The sequence below is a fragment of the Varroa destructor genome, unplaced genomic scaffold (genome assembly GCF_002443255.2).
Source record: "Varroa destructor unplaced genomic scaffold, Vdes_3.0 BEIS01000007.1, whole genome shotgun sequence".
Classification (NCBI taxonomy): domain Eukaryota; kingdom Metazoa; phylum Arthropoda; class Arachnida; order Mesostigmata; family Varroidae; genus Varroa; species Varroa destructor.
In genome coordinates, this window is record NW_019211460.1 from 37,658,075 (window position 1) to 37,678,754 (window position 20,680).

General features: G+C 39.5%; 1 protein-coding gene and 1 long non-coding RNA gene across 2 annotated transcripts; one reads left to right on the plus strand and one right to left on the minus strand.

Annotated features, from left to right (window-relative positions):
* The first annotated feature begins 1,484 nt into the window (after positions 1–1,484).
* On the plus strand, positions 1,485–4,784 carry LOC147754674 (uncharacterized). The gene is made up of 4 exons (XM_086975067.1): positions 1,485–2,200; positions 3,465–3,538; positions 4,281–4,403; positions 4,657–4,784. Exons 1-4 carry the CDS (start codon positions 2,121–2,123, stop codon positions 4,782–4,784), a joined length of 405 nt encoding a protein of 134 aa, XP_086831193.1. The 5' UTR covers positions 1,485–2,120.
* Positions 4,785–17,228: 12,444 nt separating this feature from the next.
* On the minus strand, positions 17,229–19,981 carry LOC147754675 (uncharacterized). The gene is made up of 2 exons (XR_015317242.1): positions 18,266–19,981; positions 17,229–17,465 (listed from the first exon to the last, which is right to left on the minus strand). It is a non-coding gene; the product is annotated as an uncharacterized LOC147754675 (long non-coding RNA).
* Between the last annotated feature and the right edge of the window lie 699 nt (positions 19,982–20,680).

Genomic DNA, 20,680 nt, shown 5'->3' on the forward strand with positions numbered 1-20,680 from the left:
GCCGCAAAGTGCTGATCTAAAGAAACTGGGGCAACAAAAATATCAGAGTCAAAACCCAGTCGAGTCGCAAGGAGCACGCGGAATTGAGAAATAGAACTTCGATGTAAAACTACACAGCAGAATTTGGTGGTCCAATGAATTCAACTGAAGTATAGAGTTAGACAAGTTACGAGTTGCATGTTTTCTTTATATGCAGCGAAAATTTCCTGAAAAATTGGAAATCTTAAGCAAATTATTTTGATTGGGAACGTTCGTTGCATGCATGGCAAAACTTACAACAAAGGTTGCTAGTTTGGCGACGTGTGGCAAAACCATATATACATATACCGTGTTTATATTTTATTGTTTTTTACGGAGGTAGGTGAGGTAAACATTTGTTTCATTTATTCTCGCCTTTAAAATTTACCCGAATACCAAAAAGACATCCAATGCATATCCTTGTCATATGCATCTTCTTCTTCTATAAGATTATTTCCTGACACAAATTATCGTCGATAAATTTGTCTGTCGCGTATTTTACATGTGAACATATGTACAGAAAAGTACGAGCGGTATAATTCGCCCAAGCGGCAAGTAATCCCGAACGAAGTGGGAAGTTCTTGATGATTATAGGCGCTTAGCAACAGGTCGCAAGTATTCGCTGCGGCTCTAGTCCTTTCTGTGGCCTTGTTCACGACGATAATATACGTAGTTATGTTGAACCTACTAAATACATTCACGAGTAGCCGCGTATAACACTTAAACTGTGCAGACTGTCTATAGAGGACTAATGAATGCCATGCCTTCTAGCAACGGCCTCGTCCCGTGAGGGGAGTGCCATAAAGATCGGTTTACGTCTCTTCCTTCTCCTACTCCTTGATTTAGTCTAGAAAATGGTTTAGTGTCCAAAAAAGTGGCAGCAGTTTGACTGTGGTAGCTCGCCTCCGGTGTTCGAGAGAGGGGAGACGACAGCAGCCTAGGACTATTGGCCTTTCAGCTAGCTGCTCTCACTCCCAAGTCGACGACCTAGTTCCCGGCCGCCGAGGGCATTGCTCCTTTTTCCCGGCCCCTGAGACACTGGTTGGACCCCTTGCCTCTCTGCTGGCTCTGCCGGCGGCCCTTCGAAGTTCCCCGTTCAGATACACACAAACATACATACGCAAACGCACATGCGTTCGCAACACACGGAAAACGGAACCAGAGTGATTTGCTGTCTGTAGTACTGTAGGCACTGCTGAGAACCGACTGTATTTGACGAGGTGACGATCGACCGACCGTGAGCTACAGCAATAGAATTTTGGAATATTCTACCATGCAACAAGCAGTATTGTATTATTACTTTCGTTAGCTATGAGCTGAGAAGGGTAAGACGTTGAAGGGAGAGATTTCCGACTGAAGTTCGTCTGGAGACCTCGATATGGTAGAGCCTTACGAGAGGAATGCTTCTCGAGAGGCGAGCATTTGTGAGGATGCAGGGCTCGGGACGGGGGGGGGGGGATATAGGCAGAAAAACCACGCCACTGACGACCCCATCTCAATTTGCCGAAGCCCTTGAATCGGTCGAATCGGCAAAATAGCTTTAAGAGTAAGTTTTTCGCAGCGAAGGTAAACGAGAATTGTCTGCCGGAAGAAGAACACGCCAGCAAGTCAGCAATAAGGGGTAACAGGAGAAAGACGAGGAGACCAGCACCAAGAAGCTAGAGTATGGCTGGCAGCCGTCAAGGAGCAACACCGAGATTCATTGTTCAGTAGGCTGTCCCAGTGACATTACATGCAGACGTACAAAGAGCATGTTGGCATTGCCCATTGTCAGATTTCGGGTGATGCATACTGCAAATTGGAAAAAGAGAATAGGATGAAGGAATCTATATCTGATCCGACTTCTCCACTACGACCACTGACAGTGTCGACCGTCATCGAGAGCGCCTTCAGCGATGGTGAGACGAAGTGGGATGCCAGCGGAAAAGCCCAACAATCCGCAACTGCTGGCCAAATCGAGGTCGGCCAGGGGGTAGGCAGTGCAAAGGAAGGCCGGCGGAACTCAAACGAGAAGTAGTGGACATGGCAGTTGGCTATTGTGGTAAATACGCGCCGACAACTCGTTATTTTTCTGGCATCAGCAACAATTCGTGTCGGTCGTGATGGACAGCTCTGCCAGCAGCGATTTCGTGTTGCTTTCACGCCTTTTACACGCATCTCCACTCATGGAAATCTCGACTATGTAAAGTAGTTTTTTATAGTATGATCGTTGTGATTGGTTTGGAAAAGTCTGGGTATGACAGCATTTAAATTTAAGACACTGTGTAATAACGTTCAGTTACGTTAATCCTGTCACCGAACTTTTCGGATTATAAACAATTTAATAAGAATTTCTAGGCACGCAATTACCACCAAAGAATGCGCTTTTAAAATCAAATGATTGCTTCGAGCATTTTTTCGTAGTCTAGAACTTTAGTTAATGTTGCGCTAATCATTAACTTAACTTGGTTTGTATGTTACGGAATACACGAAGAGAAATCCAGCCGGGAAAAAATATGTTTGTTTTGACTTTGTATATATTTCAAATTCTGGTGATTACAAAGAAATGTTGAAATAGCCGAATAATGCAGCCATCGTTTTAGTACTGATGTACCTATATGATATTGTCGAAAGTACCGTGGAGGCCTGTGTTAGAGTGGGTTTGTTCGCTTAGTGTTAGGCCACTTTGGTCCGATTCATCGAGAACTGACAGTGTTTGATCCTGGAGTGGGGTGCCCAGTAGACTCCACTGGGTATTTTTTTGCTGATTCCGAATCATTTTGGCCAGTCTATTCGGCATCCATTAAAAATTTGGGCAACGATTTATACTGGAAAATGAACGATCTTTCAAATTCTACAAAATTGCGTTCAACAACAAATACGGATCTTTAACAGTTCTTCGACTGAGTAGCTAAACAGAAAATTGTTCAGCTCTGATCTGATATGGAAGCTGGGAAGCAGATCAATTGTAATAGGAAGACGAGACAAGAGTACCAGAGTATCGAAGCTATCACATCTCAACGGAACTAATGGTAACAGGGTAATGGGTTGACGGCAAGCCAATGGAGCCACAATTTGGATTAGACAAAAAAGTGTGATACCGGCTTAATTGTAATGAAATTAGGAGTATTACGGTAAAAAAAAATAGCTAATCTAGTTAAAAATAGAATCGCGTTGTTCTTTTGATGTTTTTGCTAGAAGATATTGCTGTTACTACGACGCAACGTATAGATGTAATGTATCTACTAAGCTTTGAGAACGTTCGTAGAAAATTGTGCATTGGGGTACCCGCTAATGAAATGATTAGGGGCATAAATATCAATTTCGTTGATCACTTCGAAGAACAACAATTCTTTCGACGACATCATCGATGGGGTACACGAATCGCCTCGGGCACTCAATTTACTTGACAGTTTTTAGCTTGTCATACAACTATATCCTACCAATCATCCTTCTTAACTTTACAGCGAAACGAAAATGATCGGCCACCACTTGTCCGACGAACTTATTGTAACTAGAATTGCCAGAAGAACGTTTAAAGGTGAGATTGCCACGATATCCAGGATCATATTTTATTCTTAAAGAAAATTGATAGAATCTACTACGTCAACGACAATTCTCGTTGCAAGCATGTTTCATAACGTTTACCTACATGACTTAAGAACGGGCCATGGAAAGCGTCCTGATTTTCCTAGGCTTATCGGTGGTTAGCCATAGACTGCGCTCAGCAATGTACGAAACTCTCAGTAAATTAAAACGTCCTGTAGGAAAGACAGCTAATTACAAAATATTGTAATTAAAAGTGTGCCATTGGTTGCCAAAAATGCATGTTCAGTGGGCGACACGTATTTCGCGCATTCAGTAACCTGAATTGTAGCCGGATGTATGTAAGATAGTTAGTTAGTTAGTTAGTTAGTTGAAAATAGGAGGCAAAACCAAGTGCTTCCTCAAGCAAATGTTACCAAATAAATAAATACAATGGCAATACGTACATAAAAAGGAGCTCTTTTAGCTTTATCGAAATATATAACAATTGGGAAATTTGAATAGCGTTTAAATTACGCGCCACAAGCAGTAGATATAGTAAGTTATTAGCTATGACAATGTAACAAAAATCGATAACGATACAATGGAAAAATACGTTGCCAATGGAAAATCGTCAGTCTGTGGTACGGTATATTTAAATTGGAGCGCGGCTTCTTGTGTCTGCGTCTAGTTATATTGAGAAAAATCTGTACATATCATGCAGCTTCGTTCATTCATGTTTCTCATTTCTATTTCAGCTACACATCCACAAGGCAGAGTAACGATTTCAGGCTTAAGGCTAGCATTTTTCGGAAAAGGCTCTACCCTTGGAATAGAATGCACAGTATCCAATAAAGATATCTGCTCTATCCTCGTCTTCGGTTACGAAATTAGATAACTACCGATACAGTGCAGAGGTGTATAGCAATAGCAGAAATAGGATTTCCAGGAAAGATAGCAAGAGGCTTACACAAGGACACATGTTGGGCCCTTCTACTGCTTTGAATAAAAACATTGTCGGCAACCCTTTTTAATTCTTATAGTCGATCTGTTTAAAACTAAGACAACTCTATACAAAATGAAGTCTGTAAATTATTCCGAATACCTAATGCCCATAAATTTCGGCTTGCGAAGGTCAGCTTGAAGCTAATCTCAAGGACGCTTGCATGCGTTACCGCGTCAAGGTGCCGCTTCCGAGAGGGACCTCAATGACGGCGGAAGTACGAGGTGGCTCGACCCAGATAGAGGCCAATGCCCTTTAAAACGGTAACTAGGAGCAGCAGCACTGGAAACCCAGTAGGTTTTCGTCATCCGATATAGTTCTGTTTTGGCAAAGCTCGCCGCAACAGAGCGTAATGATAATTATCGTCATATATATATATGTATATTATCTGGTGACTGTAAATGCGTGTTAAAGATCCTACAGTCTTCTTCTAAACAAACTTGCCCTTATCCCAATCCCCTCGTATCTCCAAAACAGAAATCCTGTCGCTTGTTCTTCAAGAATACCCTCTCAATTTACATTTTACTGAAGAGCAACTATCGATTGAATGACTAACGATTGAATGTGGTAAACAAACGATACGGTCTTTGTCAGGTTTGACTTATGCGAAAAATGACAGTTAAGTATGAAGGTAAAAAGTGCGCAAACCGTGTTATAATTTGAAGTTCTTCTATTTGTGCTGTCATGATCAGAAATTAAAGTTTGCATAGTGCTTTCTGCCGTATCGAGAGGTTAGCGCTAAGAAAAAGCTTTAGACTAATTAGAGATGCTTGGCCATCATCTTTTTCAGTGCAACAATCAGTGCTAAAGCGCAATTACTATGTCATGAATGACTTTTGCGCATGAGTATCCTAATAATAATCATAGTAGCGCCTTCCGGTTTGATTACTCAAAATAGGGAACTGGATCTATAACGCGTACAAAAATTTCTAAAGCACTGATATATCTATACTTGTGCTATGTAGATAATGTTTATCATTACCTGCTACTTATATATATATATAGTCTCTTTGGGGTAATTAGTCTTTTCTTGGGATGTTAGCAAGCCTCAAGGGCTTTTTTATCTCGTTTGAAAGGAATAGTTATGTATCGAGTCGCAATTGTTAGGTATATCTCGATTAGCAATATTAGTTCTGTCCCTGGTAGCCCACCATGAAATATTTGTTAATATTCTTCTTTTCTTTTTCATTTTGGTTCTTCTTTAAAGGTGACTCAAAATTTTTCTCCATTAGCCACTTCAAAAATCCGCTCAGTAATCACGAATTTTTACTTTACTGTCACAGGGGCAAACCAACACAATTTTGAAATTCACACTAAAAGCCATCTCACTGAGATCTATCGATTTGCGTCAGGAGGAACTTATTTTACGTAGCACCATGCTAAATTTACACTTCTCAAAGGGCTTTTTTGCTTCGAAACCGAGTTCTACGTGTATCTATTAAAAGATACAAGAAGCCATACGTCCTTATATAATCATATACAATAGCTCATACTGCGAAATCTAGATAACTGGAAAAAATCATATATGGGTCCTTACGGAGTACCGGATCCAAGATTATTATGCCAACATCTCAGGCAAACTGATAGCTTGATATACCTCGATTTCTGACGGCAGATACCTACTCTGCAAATAGTTTGATCTTGTCGCAAGTATTGAAATTATAATTGACGGTAGTATAACAAAAGGCTAGTGTCACCGGCGAACTAATTTATATGGGATGAAATTTGGATCTTTACCATAAAATAGCAAGTAATGTTATATAATTGATTTGCTTAGTGAGCTATGTGGTGATGCGGTAATGTTTACTCGTTTGATGCCATTGACAAAGGACGGATGCTACCTTAGGACTAATACACAATGCTTTCACTGGCTTTTTGAAATGAGCAAATGTCTTTCTCTGCACTAATCGACGCTTACATTTGAAGTAAATTTGTGTATGACTTGATAATCTGCTTTAAATCTAATGCAAAAGCGGTGCGAGGCAGAGTTGGCGAGGAAGAGACGAGCTCTGACCAAGAACAGATGAAGTGCTATCAACGACGAGTAACGCAGTGTTGAGTAAGGTGACCTGAAAGCGGAGTAAGATACAGGTATTAGCTCAACATGAGTTCTATTCAATAAGGTAGTTGACACAGATATATAAGCTGAGTTAGCATCTGAAAGAGACAAATCAGGTACAGGTGCCTTCGCTATATAGGTCAATCTCAGGACCACACTATTAAAGTCAGCGGAGACCTGACAAAATTTGGATGACTTTTTACGAGACGTTCCATTTTATTTGCTATTCGTTGTGTTGGCCAGAGTGGGACAACTTGTCCAAGTTCCTACAGTGTTTTTATCTTGGAAAACAATCTTTTTGCTTCGACCTAGGCCTTTGGTCTGTACTTAGATTTACTTTAAGCCCTTAGCCAGATGGGAGAGTAGAAACAGAACGCTTTGGATTTTTCCTTGAATCTAGTAGAACATCTTAAAATCGTTTTAATTAGACTGTGACGCAATTAATGAGCTTTGCATAATGAGGTCGTCTACAGCCATACGAGGGCAGTTTTCGAACTCGACTCTACGATGACTGAAGGCATAAAGTTTACTTGACGCTTTTGCCATAAGTTGATCGGAATTAATTTTATTGTATCATCGAGACCGTGAGTTTGTTTCAAGAAAAGCCGACCTCTTATCATGATGGCGAATAAAAGTACTGTAATATACGCCCTTTTCCAAACCCTTCGATGAATGAACTCGTTTCCAGTTTTGTTTTCTATGGGAAAAACAACGGAAAGTCACTTTAGTTGCTATGTGTTTACGCATTAATGGCAATATAATGCATAATAATCAGGCGGTCATATATCCGTTTAAGACAGCAGACATTTGTCTGTAATGAGGATAGATCCTAGGAAAGATAACTTGTCTAGGGGATAGATGTTTTAAAAGATCAAACACTCCTTAGGGATTCAGTGAACATTTACATTTCTCTATTATGTATCGATGCACTCAAATCAAGACCAATGCCTCTGATGATAGAAGCCAACGTCGTTATTACACTGATATGTGGTAAAGGGGCCTATCGATATTGGCAATTTGTTTGAGCTACCCCTAAACCTCGGAGATTGTCTCCCAACCTCAGATTGATATTTCCTATATTATTGTGCCGACTTTTTCTCGTTACTGCGCTGAAAATTAGATAGCACTTTTAAACTAAGAGGCTGTTGTTCGTTCCACGAGAACTGTGACAGTCTTTCCTCCTCAAACTTTTTTCATAAACACAATTCTTTTAGTTCTAACAGACGTATGCACAACTATCATCTATGATGATAACTTACTATTTCCGCAGCCACAAAAGAAGAAAGTATATGAAGTACATGTTAATATTTAAACAATTTTACTACTGAGAATTTGAGTAAAGGTCTGTGAAAGCAATATCTGCTGAGTAACTTGTGTATCTTCTCCACGGTTATGTCTAGAATTGGATATTGTTGCGCCATAGAAAGAGCTGTTCGCCAGGTGTTACTATATGAAGCTTAATCATCATATCGTCCGTCGTTGAGGGGGCAGTGAATGCGTAAAGCTATAGCGCCATCATTAGACAACTGTATATGTACTTCTAGTGATCTAGTGGTCTATCGATTCAAGACTGGATCATTCTCTCCCTATGGCAATACAGCTGTAGCTGCAGCTGTCTAAAGGCACGTGGTAGATAACACATTTCGCTTCGCAAATATGAAACGTGAAGCGGGAAAGAGAAAAGCAGGGGCTCCCACTTTTGATCGTCGCCCAAATCATGCGTTAACCGTCTACCCAATTTATGTTTGCCTTATCTGTTTGACCGGTTTCGTTATATATTGCTATATATATATACCAAAAATGAGTGCTAATGTTCGTGCCTTTTGAAGTAAATTATGACCTCGATGACCGCTCTCAACATTCTGTTGTTGACCTCCGTAGAGGTTCTTCCACGAGACCCGTTTTCGCTTTCTGTAATTCCTTAAACCAACGGTTTGGGGTACTTTTGGCAGTATGCAGATCGTCAACGAGCCCTAGGTTTACATGGTTCCGCCGACGTAGTTTCAAGATAACGCTCAGATTCGTAGATCCCCTAGACCTCCTGATTTTCCTATAATTAATCGTAATTTGTCTGCTAACAATTTAGGTGAACGGACTGCCTTAGACTTTAAAGAAAACAACTGCATCCATAGCACAGAAAATACGCTGGTAATAAAATAGTGCCTGATACATGCATGATTAATGTGTCTCATATTTAACGATTCAACATGTATATTTTAGAACTAGGTATATACGACACATGCAAAAGTCGAAAAATGTTGCCTAAAAGGGCCTTTCTTTACAGTTAGGCAAATTAAATTATAGCCTACCAAGATATTTATTTTAGGGAGCGTTTGTAGTATTTAACGATATATTAGAATGCCATCTACAAAATGCATCAATGACAATTCCAGTGTTAAGTTCCTGGAGGATCTGCTGAGCTCAAGTTTGCTAACTTTAAGGCTATAGGTTCAGGTATGAGTGAATAATAGTTAGTTTGCTGGAACGTAATAAGTACGCTGTGCGAGTAATAAGAAGAAACTGATTTCTCTTACACACAATTAAGTTTAATCAATATAGATGCCATTACAGATTCTGTTCCTATTTTTTGTCGGAATCCTTATCATAGGACAGAGAATCTTCTTTATAAAACGAAAAATTTCATATTCTATGTATGGTTGAGTCAAGGAGTTTCTGATATAGAGTTCAGCAGACGTTCCAGTGAATAGCGCTAGTACGAGGCTCTTTACCGTGACCCTTTAACCCTTACTCTCATCAGGTAAATCTGAGTATCCATTAAAGAAGACCCTTTCCCGATGGAGCTATTTCCTTCTAAAGCAGCCAGGCAAAGGTAGTAGTTCAGGTTTGAAGCGGTAGATAGGTTTGGAGGTGTAGTTCTGAGCTGGGCTGACGGCCATCGGGCTGTAGGAAAGGGAAAAGCGAGTTACCCTTCATTCGAAAAAGGCGGTGTCCCACTTTTCAAAGCACCCGCTCAGGGGCGATCTCCGGAATCTTGTATGTATTTTCCTGACAGAAGTTTGTCCTAGCTTTTATCGGACAGCGGCAATGGACGCCCTTGCTGTCGCGCCGCCTGCACCGTTGTATGAGGGAGGGCAAATTCAGTTAGTTACCATTTGCTGATCTCAACAAAACCCAGGTCAATCTAGGTCTGGATACTCCGATATGGACTTCGATCTGTGTTGTACGATACTTACGTGATAATAATAACGTTACATTATCTATTTGTTACCCAATAATGAGCCTTAATAAACTTCTTCTAGAAAGAAGCGCAGTACAAGACTTGATTGAATATGAATATAGAACACAGGTCCTGCATTTTTCCTTATGAAGAACAGTTAACCGAAGAGTTATGGGTTAAAATAAATGTCTAAATATTTTTTCCCATGTTTATTGTCTGGGACAAATTTATTAGTTCGGATTAAAGAATACGATGAAATTCATTTCAAAGAGCTTATTATACCTTATATCTCGAGAAAACAGCACATCATTCAAGAGGTAAGTAAGTACTTTAATGAATATAATTTAGTGTTTAACGTGGCAGGATACCTGCAGTCTTCCGTATACGAATTCAGAGAAGATCGCTTTGACTGTCTTTTCAAACGTGTAATCTTTCAACAAATACACTTCTAGACTATACTAAAGATTATCCTTAGACACTGGTTGAGTAGTAATCATTAAGTCATTGATTCGATAAGATCAACACAGCGAATGATACTCGCTAATAAACTTCTTCTTTAGCCGAACTATGTTTATCAGTTTCCATATTTAAGAATTGAACGAAAGCTGCAAAGTGGCTATTTGAAGATTAGCGCGCCGTTTCGTTGACCATGTCACTCGTCTAGCGTATGGTATATGTATGGGGTCACTAGAATATAATGATTATACACGGAGAGTACTTCGAGAACTCTTATATACTAGATCAATTTGGCCTCCGTTGCCCATAAATACTTTGCGGTAGTGCCAGTTTGCCTTACGCGCTCGACCACCGTATCTATATGACGTAACTCAAAGGAGGCAAGCGGGATGACCCTTATACACTTCTCACTATCATCATGCTGCAAATCCCTCTATGCTCAATCGAGACACGTAAAGCGATGAAACCAAAGAAGATGTATCAAAATTTGCCTCATCCATCATTCTCAACCTTTGGAGATATTCCAGAGGTTACGCTATTACGCTCACTTTTTTGCTAGAGCGACCTATAGCGTTCTGAATGGGACATATGTTTCAACAGTTTAGTCAGGTAGAAGCAGCAGTGTCGAATGTTGTTCTATGCCTCTTTTGAGTCTACATCCCGCCCAAGTATGCATCTGATCTCATAGAAATATGCCGCCTCCGCTAGCCTTAAACGATTCTTCCTATCGTTATACCGTTACGGGTGGTCGGGTCAGAGGATGCGTGTTGTATCGGTGGCTGGGTAATTTTCGTCTGTGGTTTGTTGAAACTGTACTATCATAGACTGGTCACAGGTGTAGCGGTCCTTTTCAAATATATCCCATGTTAGAAATAAGACAAAATGCAGATCAGGAGTCTTTTCTAGTAAAGGCACGTTGACTTTTGACTTTGGAAAACTGTCGAAAAGAATTTCGAAACGCGCGCAGGTTTCTATAACTAATAACACGATTTCTATAATTAACTCTTTTTTCCTTATTCAAGCTTTATTATTAGAAAAATAGGCTATATTGAACTGCTAGGTGCATCTCATGAGACCTCAGTTGAACGATAAAAAAGCCAAAAAACTAGTCAATTGGTAGGTAATAACAATTTTTAATATCTTAAAATTACATTTTTAAAGGTAGACAAAAAAGAGGTTACTTTTCGTGGCGGTGATTTTCTTTGTTCTAGGTTACAACATCACCCTGGCGATCTTTTTGTTGTTTACTTTTTAGCACTGTAATTTATATATTCTGTATAAACAAACCTGCGGAATCATCTAATTTTAGGTATAGCATCCAGCACTCGCCTCCGTCTGGAATTTAACAGTAGGTCCTGCTAGACCTATCTAGAGCTTTTCCAACAGCCTTATAAAACGACACAGCGGCCATACAAGCAGCTAGTAAGCTCAACGATAATTCCTTATCTTCCTCAACTCATTGTTTTTTCTTCGTTCCTTATTTTTTTTTATTATTAATATAATTTAATTACTTTTGCCAACGTTGGTATTTGAACCAGCGTGGCAGAATGCTATTTAGTTATGGTTACTATAGCAACACATTTAAAAAGGGGCGTTTGAGCTGCCGAAACCACCTCACCCGAGCCTGCGGAAGTTGCATAGGCCGAGATGCGGTGGGCCTCTATGAGCCACTGCATTTCAGACATATATGCAATCGGATACAGTCAATGCTAGTAGTTATTTGTAGAAAAATTGAAAGAACTTAGTGGCCCTGAAGCTCAACTTAGCTTAGTAAAAATAGATTTGAAAAATAGTAGATATCAACTTGGGCTAAGGCATCGTATTTTCGAACTCGGTATATGGTTGTTAACACGTGATTGTTTCAGAGAAAAGATCTGACGATCTTTATTCGTGTAGCGCGTAATTCGGGCAAAGCTTGGTTGTCGGTAAACGCACCACATGGCGTCAATTGTATGTACCAAAACCACGTTTGTTGTAAAAGCTTCAAAGTAATTAAGTTAGTTTTAAAGAACAGTGCACATATTGTTACTGTTGTCAACAACGATACGATTCATGGATGTACCACCATTAAAGCCATTTAACATCTGATTTCACACTGCGCAGTAGAACCTTTCGATAGACCAATCATAAGCTTTGCCTTTGGCAGCAAATGGTTACAGGGCATCGGCTTTTGGAGCGAGATAATCACAAGCCATCTTCAAAAGAACATTCTCCCTTCAGTTTTGTTGAATGATTCCACCCATGAAGTCATTGACGATCCAGGTAACTCCACCTCTGATTCGTACAACCTCACTTCGTGTGGCTAGATCAGCAAATGATACAGGTTTTAATTATTCTCTCTCTCTCTCTCTCTCTCTCTGAAATGCAGTAAATAGCATTAATCACATTTCGACCATAAAAGAGTCGCGTCTTCAACAGGGACACTGGCATGTCGTTTCTTTTCCCGTGGAACCGGTCGTATTCAACGACAGCGTTCAATCTCGGTCCATTTAGCCCTATAGCCAATACAATGCTGTACCAATAAACTATACGTCCAACCGTACTTAATATAGTGTACGCGAATTATTCTGATAGCAACGCTTAGAAAAGTTTTGGCTACCTTTAAATTGCTTTCTGTCCTTGACAGGTATGCTAAGGCAAGCTCTATCGGGCTACATATTATAAAAAAAATAGTTCCAGATAAGGATTACGACATACGGCTTGTGTCTGTGGCTGACCAATGCGAGACCCCTACTAACGTGCAGCAAAGCTTAAGGTTTCCGGTCAAAAACGTTCATCTGGATGCCGGATGTTACAACAGTAGCTGAACTGGCAGCCTTCCCTTAACGAGTAATAGCTTCTTCTACACAAAATCAGCTACACAAATAACTAAGCGCTTTGTTAATAAATTGGTCATGTTCCCCAGACCAGCCCACTCCCCCCACCTTAACATACAAAGCATTATGTAAGAAAACAGCGCAATATTGCTAGGTTAACTATTTTTTCTAGATAAGTTGTTTCGACGGTAGCCAGAGGCTTAGTTGGATATCTAAGAGTACAATACATAGCGTCCCTATAAAATATTCATATTTACGTAGTAAACGTGAAACAAGGTAAAAGTTAATATTGTCAAATCGAAGTAGTTAATAGAAAAAAAAATTTTAGGTACAGCTGCAGAAATCCCCCACTGCCGCAATGAATACCTGAATGTAGAACCAGGTGAGCCTGTAAATAAGAATTACATATTGGCCTTTTAAAGAAGTTAGGTAATGTTTCTGAGTTCATGGATTTACGTTGGGTACCATATATTTATCGTTGAGCTATCATTCACCTATTATCTGTACATTTCGCGGCAAACACTATATAAAATAAAGAAGAGAAAGGCTAGTCGGCGCAGCATTGCCTGTGTAAGAAATTACCTCAAATTATATATGATTAGCGTAAAAAAGTAGAATGTTTCTGTCTAAAAGATGTCATCATCTGGCGGAAGAGAATATTACGAATTGTGTAGTAACAGATTCATTTCTACCAGTCGGTGGGCCTATGTCTTTCTACCTGTCTGAGTTACAAGACGTTACAAATCGAGACGAACACGTCAACCGAAACGAGCTGTTTTCGGCGAAGACTAGAACAATTCGAAGTGAAAGTTTTGGCACGATTATGAAATAGGGAAATTCGCTTTATTTCCTTGAGCATAGCGTTGGTCCGCTATCATTACTCATATTTGTGTCCTGCATGTACACGCAGCGTTTGTTCCTTTAGAATTGTTTTTCTGTCCGACTTCCGCCGCTAATATCCATGGCCCGGTCCCGTCCATTGGCGGTGGTATCATTACGTTTGCTTATTCCCCTGTTGTCTTCCGCTTGCTGGTAGGTTAAGCCAGCTGAGCTCATAGCTCTCTTTTCTGAGACGGTATCCTATATCGGCACCATCCTACTATCGATAAATGTGTTGCAGAGGTTCGAAAAAGAGACCGATAGTCCGAAAAAGTTACCACTGGGCCTAATCAACACATGAAAAAGGAACTGGGATTTCACAGGGGAAGGACTATTATGCTGCAGAAGGCACTGTAATAGAGAATGACGACTTCCCAACTTCCACACAGAATGGGCATCGAAACATTTCGCTTTGCGGGTTCGCGCTATATATTGATTCACTGTTACTACATCAGAGGTCATCGTCAGACTGGAGGCTCCATCCGCATCTGGAAAGGTTGAACGAACCCCACCCGATCAGATCCCGGCTATTGTTGATCCCCTGCAACCTCCTACTTACCGATTCTCTATCCACCGGTGAGCTCTTCTTCTGTCACTCCAGAAATCGAATACGTCGTCTGTAGAAGATATCGACTGCCGCAGATGGAACAAAAAAGCGACGAGCCATTCAACGAGACTCCGCAAGCCGTCTGCACCGGTGTTTCGTTCGTATGACGAAAATTTCGCGGTGGAACTGTTTGCTCCCATCAAGCGATCTGGTTCAATAACCTCGCACATACGCGCGGGGGGTGTGAACAGAGAAAGGAGCGAATAATCATAGAACCTATGTACACTGAAGCTTAGCAACATCTGATTGTTGAACTCTATTTTTCTAGACTAGATAATATGCTTGCTAACAACCAGGATTAATTAATAAAGGCTGTTTTAATCTGGCAAACAAGCATCTCTGAAGAGAACAGTATACCACTTAGCCGGAGCTTCGTGTCCTTAATCACACTTTAGTAACCAGATTTATTATCATTTTTCTCATTTATTTGAATAATGGTATATTTCATTGATTGTAAATCCTTGGAACCAGGCTTCGTAGTTTTGTGAAAAGATTAAATATAGAAACATTACTTGGATCGTACATGTATGCTATATATGTATATATTTACTATATGTCTAGCTTATCTTAATTGGCAACATGCGTTCTGAAATACACCAAAATAACGTCCGACCGGACCCTGCAGTACTTCCGTACCCAATATATCTTCTTCTAAATCTACTTGAAATATTGAATTTTATATATTATGCTCTTATGTCCAATCGCATTGGCAGATTTATGCCTTTCGTAAGAAAAGTGTCGAAGTGCACATCTGGAGACACCTCAAACAGGCACTTCGTAATTCAAATTTTATCCCATTCAGGACTAACTATTAAAGCACACTCCATATAATATGAATATATATCCTTATACAGAAGATCGTAAGGTACACCCAGCAACAGAAGCTAGGACATCAGACCTTTTGAAGACGTCCATATATTGTTAGGTTCCAACAAAATGAATATTCGTACCAGCCAAAATACCCCCTAGGCCTCCCACACGAAACCTTAGAATATCTCCAAGACTTCGTCATGCGCTTCTATTCGCATCATACGAAGTCTTCCGCATTCCCGAATAGGCGTTACTACTTCGGTAGAGACACCTATCAAAGTGGTTGTGCGTTCTTTGCCGGATCACTGGGTCTGGCGCCCAAACAGCCCGGATGGACGATCAGCTCGGAGAGCCGTTAGGAAACGGAACGGGGTTGGATTTCAGCGTTGACCGCTTTCTCAGGCAGTTCGCGTGTTACTGGAAACTCCACTGTCTAATTTTTTTGTTCATCCCTCCAGATACGAACCGTTAATGCCACATGCAGTATCGCTTTATCGCAGGTATGGTTTATTCGTGCAGGGGTTGGCCCGAAAACAAAAATAACCCTGATAGCTGAATAATGTAGAAAGCATAATATTGACCATGAGATCTGCCCCAGCACCAAATAGAATATTAACAAACATGGCCTAGAAGTAATATTCTGACGGTAAACACCTTATTATCAAAGTTCACAAAATATACAAATAATTTAAAGTTCATCGAATTTGATTTTCATCGACCTATTATAGGTCGCAAGTGTTCAATGAAGCGTGTTATACGCTGATGGCTTTCAAAGCTAAGGCAAAATAGCATGAGCTATCATTTCACATTCATTGATGTAATACCGCCGCAGTTTTGCGGTCCGTCTAAAGCCAGGCTACTTGAAGTAGTAGACGAAATGTTTTATTTCTGGATTATAACATAAGTTTGGGTGCTTGAGTCACTTTTGAGTAGCTGCCATTCTAAGGGGGACGAGCTAAAATTTGGTGGTTTTTGAAATGACTTCAACAAACATTGTCATTGCTTATAATGTATAATAATTCCCTAACTAAGTATATATTTAAAAGAAAAATAAGTGAACTGCAAAACTATTGGAGAGGAATTAGAAGCTAACACGATCAATCACGTCACGTCACAAGAAATCCCCCATTTCAAGCATAAGAGGCCGGGGGGTCAGAATCGGGATTAAAAGTAGAAAAACTTTGAATTTGTGAAGCTTTAACTTTGTTGCCAAGAATTTTGTAAACACCCAGGGTAGTTGTTAAAATAAGTTGATTATAGAAGGTACTAACATAAATATCTTTGTAATATTATATTATTCATGTAACGCAAATATTAATGTATATTCGAGTACAACAGCGATTCAAGGATTTAAATAAAAATCGTACGTGACTTGATCATATTTTTTAAAAATTAAGTCAAGAAAAAAAGAAGACCGCTTATCAGCCGTTTACCGTTTACTTTTAGAAGCACGAAGACAAAATGTAAACCGAAATGAAAACGTATTTGGAAAAAACCCAAACAAACTAATGAGGCGGTGGCATTATCATCAGTGCCATGCGAAAAACATTTAGTTATTCTAAGTGTAAAATATAAAGAAAAAGCTATCTTCTTAGAAGGAAAAAAAACTGGGTTACTCCCAGCCTAGCCCAAACCATCGAGAGGATCCAAGAACATAGCTCAGCCCAATTATCAAAATTATATTCATCATGCGAACATAGTAAACTGATTATAAAATTAACTACCTAAATCAAAGTTAACGACATCCAAGCTGGAAATGCTTAGCTATAAAATAACAAATAAATGCTAGACCTAAATTACATGTATTTTGTTAATGCCGACAAAAATGCTGCACAAAATTGAGGAGTCGATGGTGTTAAAGTCCTTACCTATCGCTTGGAAACAAGAAGCAGGGCGCCTTTTACCTATGATTAAATTAAGTTTATTTAGCAGCAGGTTACCACCTGTTCACCGAACCGATTCATATAATAAAACGACAATATCTTTACTTCCTTTCTATAATACCTGTACAAATTCAGCGCCGAGAAGGGCATTTGAGGTATAGCTATTCCTATGCACAAACGTGGAGATTGAACTCCGGACAACCCTCGACCAACGGCCGCTCCTTTTGTCTTTAGCGAACTGCTGGTGAAGTCCTAAATTATCAAACAGAGAAACAGAATTGTTAGCAAGCATTAACATCAATTCAGGCAGGGTAGGCCGAAATACAAAGAGTGCGATGATAGTGCTTAGGGACGCTTTTGGCCAAACAACGAAAAACAAAAGGAAAGTTTTTATGATTTTCGTTTGGATCAGATAAACGAATTTGATAGTGTTAACATGAAGCTGCGAATCAGCAGACTACCGTTTTGTCAATCTAGAGAACTCAATTATAAAGCTTACCTACCGACTCATATTTAGCTAGCAAAGAACGTGTGATAAAACGCCTGTTGAAACAGGCTCTTGTCAAAATGACAAACGGGAAGCCCCCCAGGATTTCGTCACGGGATATACTGTCGTTCTCATGTACATAAATGACCTCCATGAGTTTTGTAAGGATATAATGCAGTTCGCTGATGATATATGTATCCTTATTAAAGCGACTACAAGAGACGAACGATACTATTACACTAAATTAACTGAAACTGGGTGAATAGAAACCACACGCGTAAAGCTAAGATACTCGACACTCCACTTCGATAGAATAGCCCGATCAATTTAGATGCCAAATTTTACAAATTCTTATTTGCCTTATTACTAAACAAAAAAAAAACAATCGGCGGATGATGCTTATACACGGTCAATCCTAATCGTAATCGCATCATCCACCAACGAATACCTGGGATTGTTCGTGTATAGAAGAGGTCAATATTTACAACTATTGCGAAATGGCATAGGGCAGACATACATACATACATATTAAAAATATACAGAGAGAGTCAAGGGCTGGCTGTACCTTATTACGAATATTAAGGAAGATCTGTATTAAACATCTGTCGATGCTAAACTTGCCGACTGGTGTCGGTCCTCTCGCACAGTATTGGGTACGGGTTACTGTTGTCAGTCCTGCTTAAATATCTGCTAGTCGTGATTTTCTAGGTTTCAAGTACGGCAAGTTTTAACCGGTCTGCTTTTCAAAGAAGTCGCCGATAGCCGGTTACGAGTCGAAATGATCGGGAAGCACTTAAGCCAGTCCTCAACCCCGTAAATCGCTTAGAAGCGTCTTGCCTCATGTCTATTCTGACCTTCTACCGGAACAGGCCCATGTTTCGCTATTCCTCTATTTACCAATGGGCTGAGAAAACGCTTTCTGCAATGCCCTCGTACAATGACGCGTTCGTGATCTGCAAATGTCAGAACTCCGAAATTTCAAGGAGCAAGTGGTGTGAACGACGACGACGATGCGTGTGTAGCAAAGCGAACCAATATAACAAACATGTTATTTTCCATTTATGGTACAATCACAAGCTTCGTACCTTTGCCCTGTACCAAAGAACAGTTTCCTTAGAGTCTGTTTGTGAGAGATACGTCGCGGCCAAATATGTATATGCATGTAGCTGCATATATATGTAAAACTGTCACTTTTCATTCTGGCTTAGAAATTCTTAGCTATCAATGTGCGATTAAATCTAATAATAATAATAATAATAATAATAATAATAATAATAATAATTGAGTTTAAGGCTCTAAAACAGTTCTTACTCTATCATACTCGAACTATCTTTTTCACTTTATATATATACCTCGTATATATATATATATATATATATACGAGGTAAAGGTCTCTTGACATATGTATATATTTACAACAGACATTTGTTCGACACTACGTGACAAGAATGTTAAGTAAATAGATTGATAATTAACACTCTCTAGGCACCTTATTTCTTTTGTGCTCTTCATTTTCAGTGCATCTTCATCTGAATTTATCCGAGCTTAAATGAGACCGCAATCGTAATAAGTGTACAAGTTAGTAACTCACTCGACTATATACGGGGCATTAATAAATGCTGCAGTCTGAAAGTTTTATATGGATAAACATGTCAGGATCAAACTAGCGAATGTTAAATGATTTTTCTCTCATAGACGCATAAGTACTAGCTTGTCCCGACAATTTATTGGCATATATGGGAACATAGGGCTATTTCTGTTTTCAAATATAGGCAAAAAGTAAAATGGAAAGAGTGTTTGCACGCTTGACACAATCTAGACAACATTTCTACAAACTGAAAAATATGTATACATAGCGGGGTATTTGAATTCGGAATGTTCTTGATGAGTTCGTATCTATCGTATCTAAGCAAAACTAAGGACATTGTCTTCATGTCCTAGAGGTGCCGTTTACGGTCGATTTGAAAATATCGCTTCTTTGATCTGCAAACTTTTTTTCAACAGTGAGCATGCGTTGAACGATACTGGTAAATGTAAATAATGTGGCGCACGCACGTTGCACACATAGCAGGATTGAAATTCTCGAACGGATACACGACCGCAAAAAATATATGTGTATTATTGAATTACTTTAGATTCATTCATTTTAATTAAATTCGGTTTCTTTTCTCACACCGTTAACTGTAACACATATTTGAATCTCGCGCTACACGATTATAGTACACGCTTTCGACTGTGGTACTCGCACCCGCTGTACCACAACCATGCGCATCTCTTTCTCAAATTCGAAAGTTATAAATAATGGAGTCAGTCTGCTATTATCATTGTTTACATATGTTGTTTGAATAAGCCGGTAGCACCACGGAACAGCTCGCTAAGTGATAGGAGCTATAACGTTATTGTTTGGAAAAAAATGTAATGTAAAGATACAACTAATTGTATGTTATCAGATTTGTGTAGTTTTTTTAGTAGGACAAATTGTCGCTATGATCTATATGGGCTAATCTCATTCGTGTTTCAAGATCAATGAAACTATTTTGGCATTATAGGAACATGTCCCGTGAACGTAACGTAAATATTGATTTATGTCTAATACCACAAGAGTTAATGATACTGAATTCTACCAGACTGACGCGGCTGCTTCTATATGTCGATAGTCTGTTGAGAGAATAGTCGAAATTTGGTATGAAACATAAATGAGCGACAGCCATCAACGACTCGTTGGGTAAATTGCTTTATAAGACGCTAACCTATTAGAAATGTTGATATATTCAAAGGTGAACGATTTTACTTTTGATGAGACATACGCACTGTTATTATTTCCTGCGACGCCACAAACAATAGTGAAGTTCAATTATTTATTTTGTGATAGTATTTCATTCCATATACGTGCTCGACTCATTTGTTTTCCACTGTTAACAATGGGGAAGCATGACTTTGGATTATAGTACTTGAATAAATAGCATTAAACTTATCTTGG

What these genes read in the sequence shown, in the direction of transcription:
- LOC147754674 (XM_086975067.1), top strand. Translation starts at nt 2,121, where the DNA reads ATGGACAGCTCTGCCAGCAGCGATTTCGTGTTGCTTTCACGCCTTTTA. An exon ending in CTCATGGAAATCTCGACTAT is followed by an intron (nt 2,201 to 3,464) that starts GTAAAGTAGTTT and finishes TTAACTTTACAG; the next exon opens with CGAAACGAAAATGATCGGCC. An exon ending in TGCCAGAAGAACGTTTAAAG is followed by an intron (nt 3,539 to 4,280) that starts GTGAGATTGCCA and finishes TTTCTATTTCAG; the next exon opens with CTACACATCCACAAGGCAGA.